The sequence below is a fragment of the Sebastes fasciatus genome, chromosome 8, assembly GCF_043250625.1.
Source record: "Sebastes fasciatus isolate fSebFas1 chromosome 8, fSebFas1.pri, whole genome shotgun sequence".
Taxonomy (NCBI): Eukaryota; Metazoa; Chordata; class Actinopteri; order Perciformes; family Sebastidae; genus Sebastes; species Sebastes fasciatus.
This window is the reverse complement of record NC_133802.1, coordinates 29614656-29642097: the sequence shown is the minus strand read 5'-3', so window position 1 is coordinate 29642097 and position 27442 is coordinate 29614656. Positions and strand designations below refer to the sequence as shown.

The following is a 27442-nucleotide window of genomic DNA, read 5'->3' as shown; positions in this document are numbered from 1 at the left end:
AAATAAATTGTGAAAGTGTATCAGGGTTTAGAACATTATGATAGAAGTATATGATGGTCATCCTCATGCTTTATTATGTCTCACAAGTTGCAGCAATTTTTGGGTTGATACCATTTGTTACTTACTGTTAATGATCAATAATCCCTCCAAAATACCACATTAAGACACCAAGACCTTGAGGAACACCATAGAAAAAGCCATGCTGGGATTTGATGTCAAAAACTTTCGAAATTTGGAGATTTCTTCAAGAATTTCATTTTTCGGCGATTGGATGGCGAGCGCTTCTGTTGTGAAGGGGTTTTTGAAGTGGGGTTGTATGTATAGTCCTGTGTACTGAGAGGTAAAATAACTGTTTTTATGAATGGAGTCTGGTGGCTTTGAAAAGAACAATATAACAGCTTCAGTTCCCCGTCAGAAAGGGCTGTCTGACGGCGAGGTAAAGCAGCTGTGGACGGGAGCAGCAGAAAAACAGATTTTAGACACCTAAAAAAAGCAGTTTATATATAGTCGTCGCTATAGTTGGCATATTTTCACCAATTTACCTCGGTATTAGTTTGTTTGCTCCAACATGTATTAGCCGTTGTGAGTTTTTCGACACCGCATCAGTTCATTTTACATTTATTCAAAGAAACACAAAAATGTGTTAATGTTTACATTTTGTTTATGAATGTTTTTTATTGCTTGAGATTTGTCAGTTACCCTCAAGAGGGAAACATTAAAATCCATCAAAATAACAAGAACATTTCTATATTTCTGTACTATAAAAATTAGTGAGTCCTACATATTCATGATTACCTACACCTGTTTTATCTTAAAATTAATTTAAATCATCCTACAAAACTAAACTACAACATCCTACAGTTTCCTCTTTATTCCTTCCACAGTGCTGAGAAAATTTAAATAAGTTTAAATTGAACAATTCTTTCGTACTGCAACTAAGGGTCATACTTTGAATTATATATATTTTTAAAGCTGTTAATAATCCTGCAACCCAAACTAAAATTATAACTGGGATAAAAGCAAATACAGATGAATGAGGAAACACTGTACAAATAAATACATTCAGCAGAAAAGAGTGCAAAACACGAATACAAAAACAAGAAATGTAACCAAAACAGTCTCAGGTAGCCTAATAAATTTTACAAATACAACACTTTTTTTTAAGGCAATCATGTTTCGAGTGTTAAACTGATTCACATCACTAACTATTGATTATTGTCTAACACCAAGGTCCAGTCCGATATCTAACCAGTTTATTGAAAATAGTTTTAAGGATTTTTAGCTAAACTTTTTTCAAATTTCAAAGTTTTTGTTCCGTTTGTTTTGTGCTGTAAAGCACTTACTCGAGAGCAGCCAGGTGTGTAAGGAGCTTTCAGGATCTTTTAAGGGTTCCTTCAAATATTCTGGAGCTCTGTTGTTCTATTAAATATTGATGACGTGCTAAATAAGCCAGATGAACCTTGGTATTTAGCGTGCGTTGTGGGAATCCATAGAGGATCCGAGATGGTTCCCCGGGGAGCTCCTTCATGAACGTTTCATGAAACCTGACAGTGTTTTTGGAGGTTCTTTATATGTTTTTTTCTGGGTAAATTTGCTGCTGAGGAACTGAGTATCAGGTTAAGATAGGAACTTGTTATTACATGGATATGTTTTCAGTTCTTCTACAACGGATGTCACAGCATCACAACAACACCGCCTCTACATCACATCTGCAGAAGAGCTTTCCTGTTGGCAGTTAGCTGCATGCACCAAGACGTCTCAAGCATGAATACATTCTTCTTTGTGCTTTATGGGCACCAATAGAGAAAGACAATCTATTTATTATTTCAGATGACGACATGCTAATTAGTGATACATCATCTAAATCTATTGCTGTATCACAATAAAGAGTAAAATATCTTCTACTTCTATTCATCACAATAAAACAGGCTGTACAATAAGATAAACAACAACTACAGTATGAGCAACATAAATACATTATTGGACTAAAAGACTAAAACAATTAGAGATTAAGTAAATGATAAATCAATTGCATTTATCAATAACTGTGTTAAATCTGAGCCAGTTTCATAAAATATGGTTAAAGTACCATTGTGTTAGATTTTTTTACTGAACTCTGGGAATTTGTCACAACAATTTGATGTATTGTTTTATTTCATGGTTGGAATATGTTTAAGGTGGTTTCTCAGCTTTAAGTTAAATATTATTAAGCTACAGTAAAAGAGTTGTCTGTAGCCATGGTAACATAGCAGACAATCATGACTTTAATCATATGATCTGCTATTCATTTGAGTATGGCAGCTGCAATAACCGCAATATTGACAAACCAACCACAGGGGATGGCAAGCAACCACAACCGCTGTTCATGTTTTTAAATTTTGTAATTCTTTGCAATGTGAAAGCCACATTTTTACACTTTGCTACAAAAAGCAGCAGTGTGACGAGGTGCTGAGCGCTGCACGTTTTGTGTTTTTTTCTGGTCGTTGAGATTTGAAAAACTTTGGACAAAACTTACAGCTCTCCTCTCTTGTGTTGCCTTTATTTCAAATTAAGGGTTGAGAAAAACAAATGAAACCTCTAAATGTGTTAAAGAAGTTTTAAAAAAGCGAGTTAGCTGATGAGATTAAACAGGATCATTTCATTTGTCTAACTTTTGTTGTGAGAGTTCAGGGTTTATAAGTTCACCCGTTGATCCTGTTTAACTTGTTCACACCAGCACCAGAGAGTGAGACTGTACAGCTCTGAGTCTGTTAGCTAAACACAAAAACACAACTTGAACCTGTTCAATCATTCGCTCCACTGAAGACTGAGAGTCAACATTTGCAGCTGGAACGTTTAGAGAATATTTCCTTTTCGCCCTGAGAATATTTTTACCGTCGTTATTTACAATAGCTTTCAAGAGGAAACACATCAAGTGTTTCAATTACAAACAAATTCGTAATAAAACGTGTATATGAGGATATCCCTGCTTCCCAACACGATCACATACGTAGAGTTTACATTTCTACCATGTATTTACTGAACAAGTGTTTTTCTCTTTCTAGCAGAAGCAGAGAGCAGCTGAGGTTATCTAAAGATCACAACTTCATTATCTCTTCTCTATTTTTTTAAGTTCTCTCAACATGATTTAATGCTCAGAATATCAAACACTGCACAGTTTTGTAATTTCTATACTTCATTATTTTGGTTTCATTTTTTCAGAATAAAAGCCTCTTGTTGACAAATGAAGGAATTCTGTCCACAGAAAAAAACACTTGAGGGCTTTTATTTTGAAATGAAAGCAGGAAGTGCTGTTGATTTAAATATGAATCTTTGTCAACTCAGTAAAGTCACTAATAAAAGGGTCAAAGGTTATTGTAGGTTATTGTTGTGAAATAAACCCAGAGAGGGCGATGGACCCTGACGCGAAGCGGAGATCTTGCGTCACCCTGAAGGGGTTTATTTCACAACAATGACCCGCTAGCTGTACATTATCCTGCTTATTACACGGCTACTTACTTTAGAAATCAATAATTTGACACAAAAACGGCCCACCAAAGTCCCATATCAGAACTGCGCCCATAGCAACGGTCTGTTATACATAGCAACGATCTGCTGTAAAGAAATAACAGACTGTAGAACGCCGTGATTGACCAATCAGAATCGAGTTTTCAACAAAGCCGTGTAATAATAGTCATTACCTCAGCTAACATGCTTCTGTACTTCCTCCTCCTCTCTGCATCAGAAATGACTTAATGTTATTATAATATTGTTATGATCATCATATTAAAAGAAGGTGATCAAGTTGTGATCTCCGTTTCATTAAAAGGAGCTCTCAGCTTCTGCTTCGTTGATTCATAGATGATCTGTAAACTTAAAATGACTTTAAACTGAATGTTCGATCCAGAGATTGAGCTGAGAGAATATGAATAAAAACAGTCACATTCATAAATATCCGTGAGCAGTACCCGTCGTCCAGAGAAGCCGTCCACCGCTCTGCTGCTACACCCCCGTCCACCGCATCAGTTCATTTTACATTTATTCAAAGAAACACAAAAATGTGTTAATGTTTACATTTTGTTTATGAATGTTTTTTATTGCTTGAGATTTGTCAGTTACCCTCAAGAGGGAAACATTAAAATCCATCAAAATAACAAGAACATTTCTATATTTCTGTACTATTGTAGGGACCTGCCATTTCTGGTGGCAGAGACAGTCACTTCATGAACTCAGTAACACGATCCTTGACTCAGCTCAGCTCCTCATTGGCTACAGTAACATTTCACCCAGAGGTGTGAAATTCACACAGAACAAAACCAGAGGAATGTCCTTTGTTCCTTCTCTTTCTTCTCATCTGCTCATCTCTCCTGACGTGTGAGAGGTGAGCTGCTGCGCTCTCTCTGCTCTTCATCTCCTCAACCCAGGCTGACCTGGTTGAGGTGAACGGCTCTCAAGTCCAGAACTTGCAAAACAGTTCTGCTTCTGATCTATGGTCTGTTAGGAAACAGACATAGCCACAAGGAACCAAACGGCAGACGACGCGAGTGCTCTGCCCTTTCCACCAGCTAACTTCAAGCTATCAAGCAAAGAAGTTAGCACCAAACTAACAGCAAAGACGACCTCTTTGACTTGGAACCACAACTTCAACACATGGAATCACAAACCCTTTTCTTCCATGGATTGGTAACGTACTGGGCCTTAGCATTAGCAATCGCACAGGGCTGAGCAAGACTGTCCAACTTTGATTTCTAGAAAGTACTTGTATTGATTTGGTTTAATGTTATTCATTGAGTTTGACTGTGGTGATTTATCTGTATTTGATTTTTGGGTAACTGGCTTCGCCACATCTGATGTGTTTAGTTTATGCTTCACATAGACGAGGTCTTGCATGCAAACTAACCATCTTTTCTAACCCACTGCATATCTAACACACATAAAGATCACATACAGAAACTATGAATTAGTTAAACATAAACATACAGCTTCAGATAATCTTAACCCCACATCACCCCCCTCTCTGTCCTAGAACAAAGAGGTCATGTGATGACATGCTGACAGCCATCTTTGATTCCGCCATCTTTGATTCAGCCATCTTTGTAGTTTTACAGTGCCCGCCATTTTGTTTGTAGGCCATACAGACATTTTGAGACAAGAACCCATCTTGTTTCCCCCCCCTCTCTCTCTCTCTCTCACACACACACACACACACACACACACACGCTTACACACTTTGTTTGGTTTGTTTAGTTTAGTTATTTAGTTAGATTAATATTGTGTTTTGAACCTTTATTATCTTGTAAATAAATGTTTGTGGAATATACACGCTGGTCTCTTTAATGCTGTACAAGAGTGAATAATGCCAACCTCTGCTATGTCAAGAACTCTGATATCCTTCAACCTTTACTATCTACTTTGGTTATAGTAATTAATTTAATTATTAATCAACGTTCCAAATTGATAGTTTAGCATATATGAGACTATATTAACGTTTTGGTTATTGGTCTCTGATTCCAGGGTGGTGCCCCGTTTATTATTGATGTTTATTGATAATCTTTATTAATATTAATAATTCTATTATTTATTAATTAATTTGCTAATAACCAAAACCTACTAAAGTAGAACCCCTACACTATTCAAATTAGTGAGTCCCTTATATTCATGATTACCTACACCTGTTTTATCTTAAAATTAATTTAAATCATCCTACAAAACTAAACTACAACATCCTACAGTTTCCTCTGTATTCCTTCCACAGTGCTGAGAACATTTAAATAAGTTTAAATTGAACAATTCTTTCATACCGCAACTAAGGGTCATACTTTGAATTATATTACTATATTTTTTAAAGCTGTTAATAATCCTGCAACCCAAACTAAAATTATAACTGGGATAAAAGCAAATACAGATGAATGAGGAAACACTGTACAAATAAATACATTCAGCAGAAAAGAGTGCAAAACACAAATACAAAAACAAGAAATGTAACCAAAGCAGTCTCAGGTAGCCTAATAAATTTTACAAATACAACACTTTTTTTTAAGGCAATCATGTTTCGAGTGTTAAACTGATTCACATCACTAACTATTGATTATTGTCTAACACCAAGGTCCAGTCCGATATCTAACCAGTTTATTGAAAATAGTTTTAAGGATTTTTAACTAAACTTTTTCCAACTTTCAAAGTTTTTGTTCCGTTTGTTTTGTGCTGTAAAGCACTTACTCGAGAGCAGCCAGGTGTGTAAGGGAGCTTTCAGGAACTTTTAAGGGTTCCTTCAAATATTCTGGAGCTCTGTTGTTCTATTAAATATTGATGACGTGGTAATAAAGCCAGATGAACTCTGGTATTTAGCGTGCGTTGTAGGAATCCATAGAGGACCAGATATGGTTCCCTGAGGACCTCCTTCATGAACGTTTCATGAAACCTGACAGTGTTTTTGGAGGTTCTTTATATGTTTTTTGTGGGTAAATTTGCTGCAGAGGAACCAAGTATCAGGTTAAGATAGGAACTTGTTATTACATGGATATGTTTTCAATTCTTCTACAACTGATGTCACAGCATCACAACAACACCGTAATCTCCATCACTAGCAAAACAAGGCTTGTCATCATTGAAGGCCATCTTAATGCAGTGAGATATCAGGATGAGATTCTGCAGCCAGTGGCGATCCCATACCTCCACAATCTGGAACCTAACTTCATCCTCCAAGATGACAACGCTCGCCCCCACAGAGCCAGGGTTATCACAGACTACTTCCACAATGTGGGAGTAGAGAGAATGGAACGGCCTGCAAAGAGTCCAGACCTCAACCCAATTCAACACTTGTAGGATCAGCTTGGGCGTGCTGTACGTGTTAGAGTGACCAACACAACCACGCTGGCTGACCTGCAACGAACCCTGGTTGAGGAATGGAACGCCATCCCACAGCAACGTGTGACCAGGTTGGTGACCAGCATGAGGAGGAGGTGCCAGGCTGTTGTGGCTGCGTATGGATCTTCCACCGCTACTGAGGCTCCTGACGGTGTATTAAATTAATTAAGTGTAAAATTGCCAATATGTCTTGTTTGTACCCACATAATCAGCTGTGCTGCTCATCCCACAAATGCATGATCCTTACAAGTTGGACATCATTGTGAAGGTAAATAAACAGGCTTTCCAATGATGTAAAATACAATACCAATTAGCATCGTAATAACAGAGAAATAATCCACCAAACACAAGTTTCCGAACTTTTATTTCCCAGTTTATATAAAATTTTTTGTGTTGTAAAAACAAAAAAAACAGAATACAACAGTAATCAGTGTTAGAATTGAAAAACGTTACACTGATAAGAGTATGTGTTTAACCCTGTTTATGTTTGTGGGTATGAATAGATAAGCAGAACATAAGAACAGTGGTGTTTACTATTTTGTTAAGTTACTCGTGCATTTGTTGCAGTGTTATTGTGTGTCGAGTCACTGTAAACTACAGAGAGTAGTTCAGATTGAAGATGGGAGGGATGTAATGAAGTGACTGTTGGTTGTCATTACAGCCCAGAACCAGTAGAGTGCTCCAGTGCCATACACATGGTAGGATTACCCAGAGTGAGGTGCAGTGTATAAACAGCCCATGCAGCAGAGGCTGTACAGAAACAAAAGTACACTGTAAAAAAAGCATTTTTTTATTTCAAAATGAGGGACATTTTTTTTAAAAAATTACAAGAATTAACTGTTTATTGAAATGTGTCATGTGTTTTCACAAAAACAAATCCGTATAAATGGAATACATTTAATATCTGTTTTTTTAACAGCTTTTGAATGCTAATTCTAACAAAACTAACCGTAAAAATAAAGTATTCTTTAATGATAAAAGTAGCAGGATTTTCTGTAATTCAAAAAAATATATACGTTTGTTACACCGATATATCACTGTCAAATACATAAAAATACTGTTATTTAACTATTTAAAAGTGTATAACTGCAAGAAAATATATGACTAAAGAAATATTTTGTAATTTTTGTCACAACCACTACTTTATGTACATAAACTGAAAAACACACAGGTATTGACTATCCTATGAGACAGTAAAAAACTGCATTTTAACAGATTTTGAATTTATAAGCATAAAATTTAAATAGCCGTTCCATTTCTTCATCATCCGAGCACCAAAACATTTCTGCAGAGAAAACTGAATCAGAGTCAGTTTAGACGTTTCATCCTATAATCACAGATTAAAGCTTGTTATATTTTTGTTGACTGTTGACTGATATTGTCATCTCTGTCTTCTTGTTCCTCCTGTTGGACCTGCAGTTTCTGGGGAAAAAAACACACAAAATATTAGATAAATTGTGGTATTTTCTGACAATATAACTCTAATCTACTCTGATGTATCTGTTAAGAAAATCAAACCAGGATTCAGACACATGGACAAAGTCTTACATACATCTGTATGCATAAATACTGCAGGACAGATGCTGATATACACACAGAAAACTGATGCAGTAGTGACCTCTGTGTAGATTACATATCTGTCAGAGGAAATCAGACACTACATGTTACATGTTCAGGTGTCATTTCTGAAGTTTCCATTTTACAGTACAGATGTAGCTTCACAGTCAGCTAACGGTCGATGCCTTCAGAATTGTTGTGGTTGTAGACTAAAGGCAGCTGTTTTTTACACCAAACATGCTTATCTTTGTTGGTCATTTTACCATCTATGATGTAGAACCCCAAAATATTTCCACACACTTTTTCTCAAATGCTTCGGTGTTGTAATTATCCAAATAAGCATGGCTGTGAATTAACAACACATTCTCACTCCCAATTCGTCAAATACCGCCGCTTGGTCAGAGCCCCTCGGCATCAGAGACCGACACACAGGGTAGCCCTCTAGCAGTACTTTTGGACGGACCAGGGACGGCGTTTCAATGCACGCTTGTTACATGCATAGTATCCTTTCAAAAGAAACTTCCCTTTTCACAAGAAGTTAGGTTTCGGCAACATAACTACTTAGTTAGGGTTAGGAAACGGTCGTGGTTGACGTTAACTTCACTGACTAGCGACTCAAGTGACTCACGGGACTGACGATACCAAAGAGGCACGTGACAAAATATATCAACGTTACTTTTAGTTTCACACGGGACACAAACAGCGGTCTGCTGGTTGAAAGTTTTGTGTTTGTTTGATTTTCCTCGCCAAAGTTTAGTGTAAGTTTGGAGCGTTATTTAACCTCCTTACCGACAAGCTAGTATGCCATGGTTGGTACCAATGGATTCCTTCTAGTTTCATATGATACCAGTATCTTTACTCTAGCTACAACCTCAAAATCACAAGTTGTGTTAATGCGTTAAAGAATTCACGAATTCAACCTTTATTTAAATCTCGAGGAATCATTGAGGGCATGCCTTCATTTTCAATGAAAGAAATTGGTGGCGTTAAAACAAATTTGCATTAACGTGTCAACTTTGACAGCCCTAAACTAAATTCTAGGAAACTGCTGATACAAAAACACAAAGAACTTCTGCCTACTAGAATCTAAACACTTTCTACAACATTTTGACGCAAACTGAATGAAAACTTTGTGATTCTTTACCTGGTTGTCGGCATCTCGTGCTCGTAGTGGTTGTTGCTCATCAGTTTTGGTCGGTTGAGCGGACGCGTTAATCAGGTCTATAGCAACGTTGAAACACTTTTCCCTTTGTCCACCATGGATTCTGTTCTTCACTTCTTCAGTCAACTGATCTTTTGCAGATTTCCTCAAAATCTCTTTCAGCACGTTGTCCTCCTCCTCTAGAATCAGCTTGTCAAATAGAAATCTTCTGTTGCAACAACTTGATTTTCCTTCACAGCATTTCCTGCAGAGCGGAATCAGGGACGCCACCAGAACGATACCAAAGAGTGTAAAGCCGCCAATAACCTGAAAAATAAACAAAGATGGTTGTATTATAACAGCATGACTGCGTTCTTGTAGTTCTAGAGAACAATAGAAACACTCACCTTGGACGTGCTCTTCAGTTCAGCGATTGTTTCATGTTCTTTCTCCGTGATATTGTTTCCCGCTTTGCAGGCTAATGGTTGTTCAGAGTGATTATTCTTACAGCAAACGTACCAGTCTCCTTCGAGGTACACAAAAGCAACCCACAGCAGGCTCACTAACACTGCCTTAAAAATGTGGCGGAAGAAAGAACCCCAAAAGTTGCAGGTGGTCGGCATGCAGCATCCAGCACATGTGAACAGGTATCTACAGACTCTCTGGAACGATCTGTCTGTCCACAGGATTAATAGGAGGATTATAAAAAAGGGCAGAATCAGGTACATAGTGCACTCAATTTCTTGTGATTTGCAGGTGCACTCAAATTCCCTGCCGAGCAGAAAAGTGTAGGTGAACATCAGAGTGATGGCGGCATAGGTGCCGAGCTTCTCAGAGGCCAGTTTAGTCAGGAGCTTCTCCATCTTCAAAGTCTAGTTGGTATCAGATGGCAGCTCATATACCCTCTCAACTTATACTAACATGAAACCAGGCATTTCCTGCTTTGTCAGGCAGGAAATGCCTGGTTTCACGTCAGTGAGTCATCCACGTTTGAAACTGCAAGTATTTTATTCATGGTGTTTTATATGGGTGAGTATGTTAACCCTCTGAGACCCACAATAGACCCGTTTTTAGGGGGAGATAGTGGGTCAACAGAAAATTGAAAGCTGGGAGGCTGAAGATGAATTTGTGTGTCAAGTTCTTCTAGTCATAACTCTGTAATAAACATGAATTAATTAATATTTAAAATAAATTGTGAAAGTATATCAGGGTTTAGAACATTATGATAGAAGTATATGATGGTCATCCTCATGCTCTATTATGTCTCACAAGTTGTTGCAGCAATTTTTGGGTTGATACCAATTGTTACTTACTGTTAATGATCAATAATCCCTCCAAAATACCACATTAAGACACCAAGACCTTGAGGAACACCATAGAAAAAGCCATGCTGGGATTTGATGTCAAAAACGTTTGACGTTTGGAGATTTCTGCAAGATGGTTAGCACTTCTGTTGTGAAGGGGTTTTTGAAGTGGGGTTGTATGTATAGTCCTGTATTCTGAGAGGTAAAATAACTGTTTTTATGAATGGAGTCTGGTGGCTTTGAAAAGAGCAGTATAACAGCTTCAGTTCCCCGTCAGAAAGGGCTGTCTGACGGCGAGGTAAAGAGGCTGTGGACGGGAGCAGCAGAAAAACAGATTTTAGACACCTAAAAAAAACAGTTTATATATAGTCGTCGCTATAGTTGGCATATTTTCACCAATTTACCTCGGTATTAGTTTGTTTGCGCCAACATGTATTAGCCGTTGTTAGTTGTACATGAACATAGTTTTTTGACACCGACATCGGTTTATTTTACATTTATTCAAAGAAACACAAAAATGTGTTAATGTTTACATTTTGTTTATGAATGTTTTTTATTGCTTGAGATTTGTCAGTTACCCTCAAGAGGGAAACATTAAAATCCATCAAAATAACAAGAACATTTCTATATTTCTGTACTATACAAATTAGCGAGTCCTGTATATTCATGATTACCTACACCTGTTTTATCTTAAAATTAACTTAAATCATCCTACAAAACTAAACTACAACATCCTACAGTTTCCTCTTTATTCCTTCCACAGTGCTGAGAACATTTAAATAAGTTTAAATTGAACAATTCTTTCATACTGCAACTAAGGGTCATACTTTGAATTATATTACTATATTTTTTAAAGCTGTTAATAATCCTGCAACCCAAACTAAAATTATAACTGGGATAAAAGCAAATACAGATGAATGAGGAAACACTGTACAAATAAATACATTCAGCAGAAAAGAGTGCAAAACACGAATACAAAAACAAGAAATGTAACCAAAACAGTCTCGGGTAGCCTAATAAATTGTACAATTGTGCTTTCAGGAACTTTTAAGGGTTCCTTCAAATATTCTGGAGCTCTGTTGTTCTATTAAATATCGATGACGTGCTAAATAAGCCAGATGAACTCTGGTATTTAGCGTGCGTTGTGGGAATCCATAGAGGACCCAAGATGGTTCCCTGAGGAGCGCCTTCATTTCATGAAACCTGAGTGTATTTTTGGAGTTTCTATATATGTTTTTTTGCTTCTGAGGAACCAAGTATCAGGATAAGATAGGAACTTGTTATTACATGGATATGTTTTCAGTTCTTCTACAACGGATGTCACAGCATCACAATAACACCGCCTCCACATCACATCTGCAGAAGAGCTTCCTGTTGGCGGTTAGCTGCATGCACCAAGACGTCTCAATCATGAATACATTCTTCTTTGTGTTTTATGGGCACCAATAGAGAAAGACTATCTATTTATTATTTCAGATGACGACATGCTAATTAGTGATACATCATCTAAATCTATTGCTGTATCACAATAAAGAGTAAAATATCTTCTACTTCTATTCATCACAATAAAACAGGCTGTACAATAAGATAAACAACAACTACAGTATGAGCAACAGAAAAGCATTATTGGACTAAAAGACTAAACCAATTAGAGATTCAATAAATGATAAATCAATTGCATTTATCAATAACTGTGTTAAATCTGAGCCAGTTTCATAAAATATGGTTAAAGTACCATTGTGTAAGATTTATTACTGAACTCTGTGAATTTGTCATAAAAATTTGATGTATTGTTTTATTTCAAGGTTGGAATATGTTTAAGTATTATTAAGCTACAGTAAAAAGTGTTATCTGTAGCCATGGTAACATAGCAGCCAATCATGACTTTAATCATATGATCTGCTATTCATTTGAGTATGGCAGCTGCAATAACCGCAATATTGACAAATCAACCACAGGGGATGGCAAGCACCGCCACGACCGCTATGTTCAAGTTTTTTAATTTTTTTAATTCTTTGCAATGTGAGCGCCACATTTTTACACTTTGCTACAAAAGGCAGCAGTGTGACGAGGTGCTGAGCGTCAATTCTGCGCTGAGGGCTGCACTTTTTGTGTTTTTTTCTGGTCGTTGAGATATGAAAAACTTTGGATAAAGCTCCCTAAAGATGTACGGTTACAGCTCTACTCTCTTGTGTTGCCTTTATTTCAAATTAAGGGTTGAGACAAACAACAAATGAAACCTCTAAATGTGTTTAAAGAAGTTTTAAAAAAGCGAGTTAGCTGATGAGATTAAACAGGATCATTTCAGTTGTCTAACTTTCGTTGTGAGAGTTCAGGGTTTATAAATTCACCTGTTGATCCTGTTTAACTTGTTCACACCAGCACCAGAGAGTGAGACTGTACAGCTCTGAGTCTGTTAGCTAAACACAACTTGAACCTGTTCAACCGTTCGCTCCACTGAAGACTGAGAGTCAACATTTGCAGCTGGAACGTTTAGAGAATATTTCCTTTTTGCCCAGAGAATATTTTTACCGTTGTTATTTACAATAGCTTTCAAGAGGAAACACATCAAGTGTTTCAATTACAAATTAATTCATAGTAAAACGTGTATATGAGGATATCCCTGCTTCCCAACACGATCACATACGTAGAGTTTACATTTCTACTATGTTTCCATGTATTTACTGAATGAGTGTTTTTCTCTTTCTAGCAGAAGCAGAGAGCAGCTGAGGTTATCTAAAGATCACAACTTCATTATCTCTTCTCTATTTTTAAAGTTATCTCAACATGATTTAATGCTCAGAATATCAATCACTGCACAGTTTTGTAATTTCTAAACTTCATTATTTTGGTTTCATTATTTCAGAGGAATTCTGTCCACAGAAAAAAAAAACGCTTGAGGGCTTTTAATAAAAGGGCACTAATAAAAGGGTCAAAGGTTATTGTAGGTTATTGTTGTGAAATAAAACACAACAGGGTGATGGACCCCGATGTGAAGCGGAGGTCTTGCGTCACCCTGAAGGGGTTTATTTCACAACAATGACCCGCTAGCTGTACATTATCCTGCGTATGACACGGCTAGTTACTTCAGAAATCAATAATTTGACACAAAAACGGGCCTCCAGAGTCTGAGATCAGAACTGCGCCCATAGCAACGGTCTGTTATACATAGCAACGGTCTATTATAAAGAAATAACAGACCGTAGAACGCCGTGATTGACCAATCAGAATCGAGTATTCAACAAAGCCGTGTAATAATAGTCATTATCTCAGATAACAAGCTTCTGTACTTCCTCTTCCGCTCTGCATCACAAATTACTTAATGTTATGATAATATTGTTATGATCATTATCATATTAAAAGAAGATGATCAAGTTGTGATCTCTGTTTCATTGAGAGGAGCTCTCAGCTTCTGCTTCGTTGATTCATAGATGATCTGTAAACTTAAAATGAACTGAATGTTTGATCCAGAGATTGAGCTGAGAGAATATGGATAAAAACAGTCACATTCATAAATATCCGTGAGTAGTACCCGTCGTTCAAAGAAGCCGTCCACCGCTCTGCTGCTACACCCCAGTCCTCTCCTTTATCCAGCTGCGGTATTTGGTGATCCGGGTGTAGACGCCGGGTTTGTTCCTGCGAGCGCAGCCGTCGCCCCAGCTCACCACGCCGGCCAGGAAGACCCGCCCACTGGGGCCGGTGACGGACAGCGGCCCGCCGGAGTCGCCCTGAGGGAGTCAGAGAGGAGAGTTACAGCAGATCCAACACACAGGAAGTGTTTAAAAGTGTTTTACTTCAGCTGAGAGCCTCAAACAGGACGCAGCAGACGAGTGAATACTGTTAACTCAGAGTAGAAAGAAAAAGAGGCAGTTTTTAAAGAGCAACTTCACTCCCCGCTTTATCTGGAACTCTTCTTAGGGTTAATTAATTAGCCGGTAACGACCCCGCCGGTGTAGACGTTGAAACAAACGGTGACACGTCCTGAAAACAGCCCAAGCATTTTTCTACCGGCTGAAATTGAGAGCAGCCACACTCCTCTCCACTGACTGCTGCTGTATTCTTATGTTTGGGGGATTTTTGTCCTCCACCATCATGTTTTTTGGCCATCGCCGCAGTCGCCATCTTGGTTTTTGTCCGTCATCATTTTGGTTTTTAGCCATCGATGCAATCATCATCTTAGTTTTTGTCCGTCACCGTCGAGGTTTTTGGCAATCAAAGCCACCGCCATCTTGCTTTTAATCTGTCACCAACTTTGTTTTTTGGCCTTTGCCGCAGTCTCCATCTTGATTTTTGGCAATCGCCATCTTGGTTTTTGGACATCGCCATCATCTTAGGTTTTTGGTATCACCGCCGCCGCCATCTTGGTTTTTGGCCGTTGCCATCTTGGTTTTTAGTTATTACCGCAGTCGCCAACTTGCTTTTTGTCGGTCACCATCTTGGTTTTTGGCATCGCCGCAGTCGCCATCTTGTGTTTTGGCCGGCACCATCTTGGTTTTTGGCAATTACCGCCACTGCCATCTTGGTATTAGTCTGTCACCATCTTGGTTTTTAGCCGTTGCCACCATCATGTTTTTTTGTAACCAAAAGAGACACGAGAGGGGGGAGCTAAGTACAACCGAACGCTGAATGAGACATTTTTAGGCGACCAAAAAGGTTATAATTAACTTTGATGAAGTGAAAACACACTGTGAAAGGGTTAAAGTTGTAAGACGAAAACACGTACAACTCCCAGACCGGACAACACCGTGGTAGTGGCCTGTCAATCACAAGGTAGCCATGCCCTAAAGCCTCCCCTGCTTTATGATCTATTTGACTCTAAATAGGACCATAATTTACTAAATGAACATCATGCTGTATTGAAGAAGACTTGAAACTAGTGATTGAGACCATAAACTCATGTTTACAATCTTTCCTGAGGTAACAAATCAAGTGAGAAGTAGGCTCATTTTCTCATAGACTTCTATACAACCAGAGGAGTTGCCCCCTGCTGGCTGTTAGAAAGAATGCAGGTTTAAGGCACTTCAGCACTGACTTCACTTCTCAGTAAACATTATAAATATGACGACATGAATGTTGCATACGCCTCAAGCACAGTGCCGGTCGGACAGCGTGAAACAGTCAATCAACACGCAAACACAATAAGTTCTGGTTTGATTAAAGAGTGTTGTACTATAATCGTTTTATAGGACGTACACTCTGAATGTTACCACCTTGTTGTGTGATTGGTGTTACCTGACAGGCGTCGACGCCTCCTTTGAGGACCCCGGCACACAGCATCCTGTCAGTGACCACGTCCTCCATCAGACTCTTACACACCGTGCTGTTGATGATCCGAACCTCCGCCTTCTGCAGGATGGTTGCAGCAAAGCCTGACAGACAACATGATCAAATATTAAGGAACATATTTGTGATTAAAGTAAAACTAAACTGAAAAACTCAAAAACATGAAGCGCATCACTTCCTGGCGTTGCTGATTATGTCACCGTCATCCTGAGTTGACTCACCTCCCTCTCTGGTGGCGCCCCAGCCGGTGATCCACGCCTCTTGGCCTGCTGGGAAGTCGTAGGTGGCGGAGGGCAGACAGATGGGCCAGATGTTCTGGTTGAGGGTGACGTTGGCGTCCAGCTCCATCACAGCGATGTCGTTGTCGTAGGTGAAGGGGTTGTAGTCCTTGTGAGCGATGATCCGCTTCAGGTTCCTCCTCACCGTCCACTCGTTGGTCTGACTCTGCACATGCAGACCCAGCAGGGCCTCCCATTGGTCCGCCTGGGAGTACCTGCATCATCACACACAAGAGAGAGGTCAGAGGTCACGAATAAATTCAAGACAGCTTTATTACTGATATTTCAGAGCCGTGGTCGGGGCCATAGATTCTAACTTACTGATATTTCAGAGTCGTGGTCGGGGCCATAGATTCTAACTTACTGATATTTCAGAGCCGTGGTCGGGGCCATAGATTCTAACTTACTGATATTTCAGAGCCGTGGTCGGGGCCATAGATTCTAACTGACTGATATTTCAGAGTCGTGGTCGGGGCCATAGATTCTAACTTACTGATATTTCAGAGCCGTGGTCGGGGCCATAGATTCTAACTTACTGATATTTCAGAGTCGTGGTCGGGGCCATAGAGTCTAACTGGCACAAACCTCAGTCAGATAAAGGATCAATGAGTCAGTCAGACTAGACTAAAATATTTTGCCCCTGCTACTAGGGGATGGAGAGGGGGCATGGCGTCCCTCCTCACATCGCCTACTGGATATCAGTATAGAAAGGCTGTTATCCATGCTGCCTAGTTTGCACTCATAACTGATAATGGAAGGACTTTTTAAAAGCTTGTTCATGTCGCAACGTGGTCTGCTGAACTTCTGTGTATTTGGAGCTCCTACTTGTTTGGTCCGTTGTCCTGGACGCAGTGAGCGGCAGTCACCAGCCAGCTGTTGCTCAACACCGACCCTCCACACACGTGACCCGTTCCCCTGATGTGGAGGCTGACCTGCCAGGGCCACTCCCCCTCCCGGGACGTCTGACCGCCAACGATACGAGAGCTCCGGTACGGCCTCACCCCGCAGTCTGAAAACACACAAACACAAACATGGAGACACGGGACTGACATCACACTGTGAGTGAGTGTGTGTATGTGTGTGTGTGTGTGTGTGGTAAACGTACGGCAGTCGGCCTCATCAGATCCGTCCTCACAGTCCTGCTCGCCGTCACACTCTGGGTTCAGTTTACTGATGCAGCGTCCGTTCCTACAGCGGAACGTGAACTCTGAACACTGCTGCAACACCAGAGCTGAAGGACAGAGACACAGTATCACTACTACTACTACTACTACTGCAACACCAGGGCTGAAGGACAGAGACACAGTATCACTACTACTGCTAGTACTACTACTACTACTACTACTACTACTGCTGCTGCAACACCAGAGCTGAAGGACAGAGACACAGTATCAGTACTACTACTACTGCTGCTACTACTACTACTACTACTGCTGCAACACCAGGGCTGAAGGACAGAGACACAGTATCACTACTACTGCTAGTACTACTACTACTACTACCACTACTACTGCAACACCAGGGCTGAACAACAGACAGAGACACCCAGTATCAGTACTACTACTATGACTACTACTACTACACTGATGCAGTACTGCTGATGAGACTACATCATCTTGTGTGTATTTAAAGGTTGTATCATATTCCTATGTATCCCTATAGTGTCATAAAGTATTCTGACAGCTTCAGTGACTTTTACAGTAATCTAATAGATGTAATACTGCATCTAACATTGATATTTTAAAATATTTCTAATAACATCTCTCTCTGAGAGTACGAGTGTCATGCAACAGTAAAAAGATGATTAATTCTTGTTTTTATTAGCATTTATTAGAGTAAAGACTGTTGTTCTTACATTTTTCACATGCGGACTCATCCGATCCGTCGGAGCAGTCGTCTTTTCCGTTACACTTCAGCTTCTCTGGGATGCAGCGGCTGTTTCTGCAGGAAAACTCTCCTGGTTTGCATTTTACTACAAAGAAAAAGAAACATCTCCACCAGTGAGATACTCATTCAGACCCTCTTATACCCCGGGTATGAAGAGATATGTGCGTGAATGTCTTTGTGTCTGGAGGATTATCAGCAATTATTACACGGCATTTGTTGAATACTCGATTCTTATTGGTCAATCATGGCGTTCTACGATCTGTTATTTCTTTATAACAGACCGTTGCTATGTGTAACAGACCGTTGCTATGGGCGCAGTTCTGATGTTGGACTCTGGAGGACCGTTTTTGTGTCAAATTACTGATTTCTTAAGTAAATAGCCGTGTAATAGGCGGGATAATGTACAGCCAGCGGGTCATTGTTGTGAAATAAACCCCTTCAGGGCGATGAGAGACCCCTCCGCTTTGTGTCGGGGTTTATTTCACAACAATGCCCGGCTCGCTGTACATTATCCCTTACTTGTTATTTTATTTATTAACAGCTGCGTTCATCTACAGTTCAGTTCAACTCACCACAGCTTTCCTCATCCGTGTTGTCTCCACAGTCGTCAAACCTGTCGCACTCCCAGAACTTCGGTTTACAGCGGCCGTTTTTACACTTCATCTGAGACGCCTCGCACTCTGAGATGAGACAAAGAAAAAACAACAACGTGTTAGTCCGTCTCTCAACACTGTCTGACTTCCTGTGTGTGGCCCATTGGTTCCTACTGAAGATCTTTAAAAACACAAATATATAGTTTCATCAGTAATTCCCTCAGACAGCTGCTCACTGTAGTTTTTAATCAAACAAACAGGAGGAAATAGTGACTTTGTTGGGGACTATTTTCAGTGGCGGATTAATCCACATCTAGTGCTCTTGTGTGTATTTACAGTAGCAAGATGTGAGTTAAGATTATTTTTCAGGCTGAAAACAATCAATCATGTTAATGTATTTTGTTTTGTGTGAATATAAAAACAAAATGCATCCACAGTTTGTGTTTTGGACTCACTGCAGTGGTCCTCGTCGCTGCCGTCTCCACAGTCGTTCCAGCCGTCACACTTCAGAGTCTTGTTGATGCACAGGTTGTTGGTGCACTGGTACCTTCCAGGACACGCTGATCAATGATATCAAACAGTAAAAATGCCATAAACGAAGTGAATCAATTTCAAAAACTCAAGGTATTTCAAGAATTTGTAGTTATTGGGTTACAAGTTATTCAATTAAAATGAATCAGTCTTACGATTAGTCGGGACAAAGGCTTCGTACTCGGCGGTGAAGCCCTGGTAAACGAAGGACGAGTCCGAGATAAATTTGATGGTCATCTTGTTGCTTTGGCTGGTGATCACGGTGCTTTTTGGTTTACTGCCACACAGTCTACAACACAGAGACACAGAGACACAGAGACGAGTCAGCAAGTCAAATGTCTGACTCCTAGACTCTACCTGAGGATCTCTTGGTGGGTGGACGGACTAAATTAAATCAAACGCTCAGGTATTGATCGATATGTAAGGGATAATGTACAGCGAGCCGGTCATTGTTGTGAAAGAAACCCTGACAGGGAGACCAGGTGATAGAGAAGGAGAAACAGAACCACTAACGGCTGACCTTTGATCGTTGACCTCAACATAGTCACCGAGACACTGGCTGCTTAAGTTCCCCAAGAAGAACTTGTTGAACTGAACCTTCACAAACTTTTCCTTTGGGGCCTGAAACAGAAAGATAACGGAGAGAATAGAGAAAAAGAAAATGATCAAACAGAGTGACATTAATTCTAAATGAGACAGAATAGATATGAGTGGACGCCAACTGATGATATTAATGGGATTGAAGGAAGAATAATGATATATTTGACCTTTCCTCTAGCATCACTATTGGGTCAAAATCTCCACTTTTACAGATGAAATTTTGTCCAATGAAATGTCCCGGCCACATTCCTGCTCTCCAGAGGATGAACCTTTAAGATGTTCCTGACCTCATGACCTTTACTTGTTATTCTCATTAGAACAATAAGCCGTGGACGTACCTCGATGTTCCAGACACACTCGGTCCTCGGAGGATAGTTGGAGGGGAAGAAGGGTGAAGAGAAGAAGCCTTTGTCTCCAGTCAGCGCTCCTCCACACTCTGGACAACGAGACGGACCGTTAGCACTGACATGTTGGACATTTAGAGACCCACTCCCATGTTGATAAGAGGATTAAATACTTGACAAATCTCCCTTTAAGGTACATTTTGAACAGATAAAAAATGTGTGATTAACTATTTTAATCGATTAACAGCCATATCCAAAACCCAAAGATATTCAGTTTGTCACATAAAACAAATAAGAAGCACTGAAAATTACTTCCAATAATATTAATATTGTCGACAATTTGGTTGAAAAGTATCTTGTTTTCCAAAAATTATGTCCAAAACAGATACTAATAAGAAAATAAGATTATATAATTTCAGCTTGATCACCAGAGCTGCATCAAGAAAACAAAATGTGACTGGAGGACATTCATAAAACCAACTTCACATTGTAAACCAGTGAAAGTGACGTGTCACGGTGGACTAGAACGCTGATCACTGTGATTCCTGCTGGTTTTATACTTGCTGACGTACTTTTCTCGGTCACGGGGATCTGGGAGTAGTTGGCTCTGAAGCCGGGGAAGTTCTTCTCCTCGCTGGTGATCAGAGTCAGCAGCAGGACGTTTCCAGAGGACAGGAAGGACAGCGAGTCATGAGGGTATCCACACTGTCTGGAGACGAACCACAGAGAGAGACATCCAGCTGTTAGTGATGGTTTCAAACTAACTTTTTTTTCCCATCAGCTGTTAGTGATTGTTTTAATCAAACTTTAGTTTTTTATCTCGTCTGACTCACATCTGATCTGATCTGAAGTCATAACAGTAATCAAAGGTCAATAATCAATCAGCTGGTTTGTAGCTGCGAACTGTTCCAACACTAACTGGTAAAGACCTAGTTATTGTCTCACTCTGTGAGGACGCGGTGCTCTATGGGAGCCAGCGAGTCGTAGATCTGGATGAAGTCCTGCTGACAGTCGTCCTCCAGGATCAGAGTGTGGAATTCCAGGTGGACTCGGTGGCCCGGGTCGGCCCTCAGCCTCCACTGCAGGTAGACGTTGGGCGGGTACGAGGAGTCGGGGAACCCCGGAGATCGGACGATCCCCGCTTTGCTGACGTGGATGTTGAATGACTTCTTTACTGAAAATATAAACAGGAAAAATCAGAACTTCTCTACAAACCAACACCTGCTCTAAAAAACATACCTGAATCAATGATAACATCATCTGAGGTCACTAAAGTCTTTGAAAACATTTCATATGCATTAATTATTTTATCTATATTTTCTAAATATTTTACAAATAAATCAATTAATTATTTTATTACGTCTTTATTATTTCTTAAAGTTTGTATTTTATGGTATTTATTTATTACAATTTGTATCTTATTTTACTTATTTATTATAAAAAAAAATTTAAGCTTATTTTATTTATTTTTCTATCTTTGTATTATTAGTATTTTATTATACTATTATATTATATTTTTGAATTTGTTTTTGAATTTACAGTTACTATCTGTTATTATATGTACATATCATTTTATTTGTTATGGTTTAGGTTGTTGTAGTCATTTTTCTTAGGGAAACAATAAAAAAATCAATTATTGTCAATAAGTCAATTGTTGTTTTTGAGCCCTGATGTGGAATAAAACATAAAAGTGACAATGAATGAATCAAAACAATGCATCTTAACTTTGTAACTTTACTTTGAAAGAACAGGATATAAAGATATAAACACAGATATCTTCTATTCAACAGTTCTCACCGTATAAAGTCTTCCTGGCCATGCGTGGGTCCATAGCTGTCAAGAGAAACATAAACAGGAAATAAATGTTTATTTAAACTCAACAAACTGTACAGGTTTCCTCTAATTCAGTGTGAACAGGAACCAGACTAGAACTATAATACTACAATATATAATTTGTTCCCCTGGCCCGGACCAAATGAACCGGACTACAGGTGTGAAAGCAGCCCAAGTTCCAGGAACTCGTTGAAAAGCAGAACCAGAAACAATGAACAGACGTTCAGTTACAGCTCGTTATGTTCCTGCAGAGCTTCCTGATTCAGTGGAAACAACATAGATTGTATTAAAGGATAATTCCACTTTATCACACCCTGGATGTTATTTTAGTAGTTTTAGATGAGATGAGATCTGGAAGCAGAGCGAAGATTAAAGAAGCACGAGCAGTCTGATAATCTGATCTCAGGTATCAACTCAACGAGTATGAATCAATATTCTGTTACTGTGATGCCGGTAGTCAGCGATGAGCCGAACCTCGTGAGACGACGTTGTTGACGCTGAGAGCGTCGGTGGGTTTCAGCAGCAGGCGACCCTGCTGTCGACCCTGCTGACTTCCTGCCGCCGGCTCCAGAGACTCGATGGCTTCGTCCAGCGAATCCTCCTGGAGGACGTGGACGTCGAACTCGGACTGGTAATACGCCACGACGCCGTCCCCGCCGCCGTCTCCTTCGCTGCACAAACACAGATGAGACAAAGAGTTACGGCTACACGCTTCAGACGTTTCTTCACATTTATATCATATATCTATTATTCTCTTCCTCTGTGAGAGAGAGAGTCCGGATGTAGTTAGCCTAGCTTAGCATAGGACAGCTTTTACGTGATGATGTTTTACATTGGATCTTGACACGGTGGTGTGAAGCGTACCTGAAGGCCTCCACCGTGGAGCCTTTAAAGGCTTTGGCCAGCACAGAGTTTTTGGAGTAAATCAGTTTCAGCTGAAAGACAAACGGGTCATAAATATATAAATATATCAACGTCACAATAATCACATCACCAGATAGAGAAGTAGAGACCAGAGGAGGAGTCCGTGTTGGTTAATAAAGTCTCACCTGTCTGCTGACCAGAGAGGCCAGTTGAGTAAACTTGGGACTGCTTGGATCTTCATACGCCGGCAGAAACTTCTCGTTATTGATCTCCATGGAGCCGATGTAAAGCTTCTTCACTCTGACGTCACTGCGTACTGAAGACAGAGACAGAGAGAGGATCAACCTCTGATATACAGCTGGTGATTCACGGCTCAGCCAACATAAATAAAAACACAGCAACTACACACAGATTATTAATATTTTCTTTGGACCTTCACCAAAATAATATGACTTTATTGAATCTGCTTCAGCATTAATAACTAATAAACAAGTAAAGGCGCCCCATGGTGTTTTCACACAGTTCTGTTTACATTCAGTGTTTATTGTGTGAATCCTTGAAGTCTAAGAAATATATTTCTTTCCTCATAAAACATTTGTAAAACTGTTTTTAATTTTTGAAACCTGCACTGTTTACATCAGAGTTTGTTTACAGTCGATGTCTTCTCGGCAGCAGGAGGGTGTTTTACATGCTGCACGCTTATGTGCATCCTGTGTGTTCACACTCGACTGCAGACGTTCTTACTGCGGTTTCATAAGTCAACACGTCCACTTTAATCACACTCTGGTGCAGTTTGTTTGGGCAGTTGTGAAAGGAGTAATCATACTCTGGTGCAGACCTCAAGAAAAACGTTTTAATTTTAAAAAACCCTTAAACTTAACTGAAAAAAAACAAAAAACTTAAACTTAAAAAAAAACTTAAATTCCACAAGGGAAGAATAAACTATAGCAGTGGTTGCAGACCTTTTTCCTTAAGGGACCCCTTTTCTATCATTGAGTAAACTGTATTTTATGGATGTTTCATATTATATTCAATGTATAAAAATAACAGTATAAAACTAACTATAGAAACTGCACAATAACTGCAGGAAGTTTGTGTAAAATAAGTGATTTTGAGCAGATTATTTCCTTGTCATTTATTTTTATCAATAATTTTTTTTCTAGTTTATATCTTAAATAAAAATCTAAACTTTAAAAATAACAATTTATTTTAGTTTTCTTCACAGAAATGAATGAAATGCTGAGATAAAGGCCAACTGTATATTATTTTAAAAAAGGTTGTCTTCCACCCCTTAAATCAAGAAGGCCTTGCGTCCCCCTGCGAAGCTTTGGCGACCTCTAGTGGGGGTCAGGACCTCCAGATTGGGAACCATTGAACTAAAGTATACATCTGGAATCCAGCAGTGTCTGGATCTGAATTTCTGATCAGTGTTTTAAAGTTAAAGCTCAGACTTTTTTGATTTAAAAATCAAAGTGTTGGTGTTCAGAGACACTGAATGTTTCTATTTAATAATCAGCTCATTGAAGCCTGTTCTATCAGCTGTATGTTTGCCTCCAGCTCCAGACTGATAACAGAGTTCACCTCTGGTCAAATCAGCTCCCAGTGTTAACAGGTGTTCATGGGGTTTAAATAAAGGTTTGAGCTCACAGTGGAAGTGCCAGACCAGCAGTCCGCTGAGCAGAGCCACAGCAGCAGCCGCCAGCACCAGGCCGACTCCGATCCACAGCTTCTTCCTGCGGCCCGGTTTCTTCTCCAGCCGCTTGGTGTCTGAGGCCGGCAGGAACTGGAGGGCGGTGTCCCAGTCCTGGTCCCGAGACAGAGAGACAGACAGAGGGGGGGCATGAGGGGAGCTGGTTCGTTGGTTGATGTTTTGAATCACAACGTTGGACTGTGCTGACTGTATAAAACATCAGCTGGTTGATTGTTTCTACCACAGAACTCACTGTCAGCAGGTTTCATTGGGACCAGTTCTGGTTTTTAGTAGAAAGTGGTCTCTGGAGGGTTATACAGAGACACGGGGACTCTCTACAGATCAGTGTGAGTTGAGGCTGCTCTCTGAGTGAACCTGTTCCTCTGTTTGAAAGTGAATCAGGGTGTATCTGGACAGGAATGTGTTTATTATATTGAGTGGTAATTCAGCATGTTGTGTCCTGTTTGATAAAGAGTCTATCATCCACACCCTAATAATCTGTTACCCTGGAACCCTGTCACACTGTGACAGTTATTATCTTATGTCATATAAATGGCTTCAGTTTAAAGTGTCTTCTATCAGGACAGAAGCTGGCAAAACAAACCTGATCCACTACGGTCTTACTACTACTACTCTGCTATTTTACAAATATTTTTGGGATATTTTACTTGTTCATCACTCTAATGCTGCAGCTGGTAAAGGTGGAGCTCATTTGAATAATTTTGAGATATTTTACAAATATATTTTACAGATTTTATTAATTTTTGTCTGATAATTTATTAAAAAATGTTCTGATATTTTACTTATATTTTTTTAGGAATATTTTAAGTATAATTTACAATTTTTCTATACATTTTACTAATATTTTAAGGATACTTTACTAATGTTTTTCTGACATTTTACTAATGTTTTTGGGATATTTTACTTATATCTTAAGGATATTTTACTAGTATTTTAAAGAAATTTTACTCATTATTTTGGATATTTTACAAATTTCTGTCTGATACTTACTTATTAGATATTTTATCTGTTCATCACTTTAATTTTGCGGCTGGTAAAAGTGGAGCACATTTTAATGACTTTATTTACTGCTGGTAGTTTAATCTATAATAATGCATAAGCATTTATTAGTTGATTACATTTTGTTTTAATAATCTGAATCTGTAGTAACTTAAGCTGTCAGATAAATGTAGTGGAGTAAAAAGTACAGTATTCCCCTCTGAGATGTAGCGGAGGAGAAGTAGAAAGTAGCAGAAAATGGAAATATTCAAGTAAAGTACCTCAAAATTGTAATCAAGTAGCCTACAGTACTTGAGTAAATGTACTTAGTTACTGTTATTTGAGTAATAAAACTGTTGCCGATTGATTTGCTGCCAAGAGACTAAGTGTGAATTTAATTGATTTATTTAATCATGTTTAGAGATTGTTTTATGTCTAAGGCGTGTTGTGTTTTAACATAATCCACCAGAAACCATCATGATAGATATTATAGCCTATATGGACCATAACAAACCAGTTCAGTCTGCTGTTGAAACCAGTACAGACAACAGAACCAGTGGATTCTGTATGATTATGAATTATTATTGATACATTGATCCCACCCATGTTAAACATAAACTCTTCCTGTTCTGGTTTCTGTTTCTAATCTCAGGTGATACTGATGGATTTATTTATGCATTTATTTTTTTAATAATTAATTAATTTTTGCTTTATTTTGTATTTATTCATTTATTCTTGCATTTATTTTAATTAGTTTATTTGTTTTTGCATTTATTTTTTAAATTTATTTTATATATATATTTTTTAAATGTGTATTTATTTATGTACAATTTTCCCTTTGCATTTCACCCCATATTTATTTATTTAAATAAGTGCAAAAATAAATAAATTAATAAAATATAAATGAATAAATAAAAAAATAAAAAGTTTGAAAATTAATAAAAAATAAATAAACAAATAAATAAAAGGGAAAATTAAACAGAAGAGTAAATAAATAAGGGAATTAATACAAAGATAAATTAATAAAGAAGCCAATTAAAACACCAGAAACCATCATGATAGATATTATAGCCTATATGAATCATAACAAACCAGTTCAGCCTGTTGTGGAAACCAGTACAGACAATAGAACCAGTAGATTCTGTATGATTATGAGTTATCATTGATACTTTGATCCCACCCATTTTAAACATAAACTCTTCCTGTTCTGGTTTCTGTCTCTAATCTCAGGTGAAACTGTCGGACCTGCGGGGCTGTGACGTCACGGCAGGGTTAGTGTTACAGGTAAAGAGCTCACCTGTCTGGGGTTGAACTTCTGTCCTGAATCCAGTAAGTCCATGTTGTGTTAATTAAAGTGTCCTCCTGATGTTGTTGGTTTCTTCTTCTTCTTCTTCTTCTTCTTGGTGAGTCTCGCACTCCATTACCTGCGCGCTGACATGGCGACGACAGGTGAGCAGCGACAGGTGAGCAGCGACAGGTGTCTCTGTCCTCCAGCTGCAGGAACTCAATAAAAGAGGTTTTTTTTAGTTGGTTTGTAACTCTGGGTGTCGGAACCGGTTTAAACGGGTTCAGACTGGAGGAGGTGACTCGGTTCTGAGGAGAGAGACACCTGGAGGAGATCTGGCGACAGGAACGAGGAAACTGGCGACTGGATGAGAAGGAGGCTGGCCTCAGCAGGCCCACCTGTTCTCC

At 39.1% G+C, this 27442-nt stretch overlaps 2 protein-coding genes across 9 annotated transcripts in view; both read right to left on the bottom strand.

The window, feature by feature from the left end:
• LOC141773179 (uncharacterized) overlaps nt 1–10564 on the bottom strand; it is a 25104-nt gene extending 14540 nt beyond the window's left edge. Inside the window, exons 1-3 of one of the 3 annotated variants that reach the window (XM_074644941.1) lie at nt 9952–10550; nt 9548–9871; nt 7392–8268 (exon numbers count right to left, since the gene is read on the bottom strand). In XM_074644941.1, the coding sequence (XP_074501042.1) occupies nt 8197–8268; nt 9548–9871; nt 9952–10407 (852 nt within the window). In that variant the 5' untranslated portion in view covers nt 10408–10550 and the 3' untranslated portion in view covers nt 7392–8196. Of the gene's footprint in view, nt 1–7391; nt 8269–9532; nt 9872–9951 lie in introns of those variants that run through there. The other 2 variants (XR_012595027.1, XM_074644940.1) reach the window with 2 other exon arrangements.
• LOC141773178 (suppressor of tumorigenicity 14 protein homolog) lies at nt 588–27442 on the bottom strand. Of its 6 annotated transcripts, none has more exons than XR_012595025.1 (21): nt 27048–27431; nt 24709–24865; nt 23247–23377; nt 23062–23132; nt 22672–22868; nt 22162–22197; nt 21310–21538; nt 20937–21073; nt 20359–20456; nt 19941–20041; nt 19576–19709; nt 19345–19449; nt 18869–18976; nt 18265–18381; nt 17515–17640; nt 17235–17418; nt 16353–16624; nt 16081–16217; nt 14381–14576; nt 13200–13261; nt 11314–12272 (listed from the first exon to the last, which is right to left on the bottom strand). XR_012595025.1 is itself a non-coding variant. In XM_074644939.1 (20 exons), exons 1-19 carry the CDS (start codon nt 27087–27089, stop codon nt 14415–14417), a joined length of 2544 nt encoding a protein of 847 aa, XP_074501040.1. In that variant the 5' UTR covers nt 27090–27431; the 3' UTR covers nt 3948–3975; nt 14405–14414. The 6 variants fall into 6 exon arrangements, 3 of the variants coding, with proteins under 3 accessions (XP_074501040.1, XP_074501037.1, XP_074501039.1); XR_012595026.1 differs by having other exon boundaries at nt 11314–12269; XR_012595024.1 differs by lacking the exons at nt 11314–12272; nt 13200–13261 and adding an exon at nt 588–3612 and having other exon boundaries at nt 14050–14576; nt 27048–27442.

What these genes read in the sequence shown, in the direction of transcription:
- LOC141773178 (XM_074644939.1), bottom strand. Translation starts at nt 27,089, where the DNA reads ATGGACTTACTGGATTCAGGACAGAAGTTCAACCCCAGACAG. An exon ending in GAGCACCGCGTCCTCACAGA is followed by an intron (nt 21,074 to 21,309) that starts GTGAGACAATAA and finishes GTTCGTCTCCAG; the next exon opens with ACAGTGTGGATACCCTCATG. An exon ending in GGGCGCCACCAGAGAGGGAG is followed by an intron (nt 16,218 to 16,352) that starts GTGAGTCAACTC and finishes GTTGTCTGTCAG; the next exon opens with GCTTTGCTGCAACCATCCTG.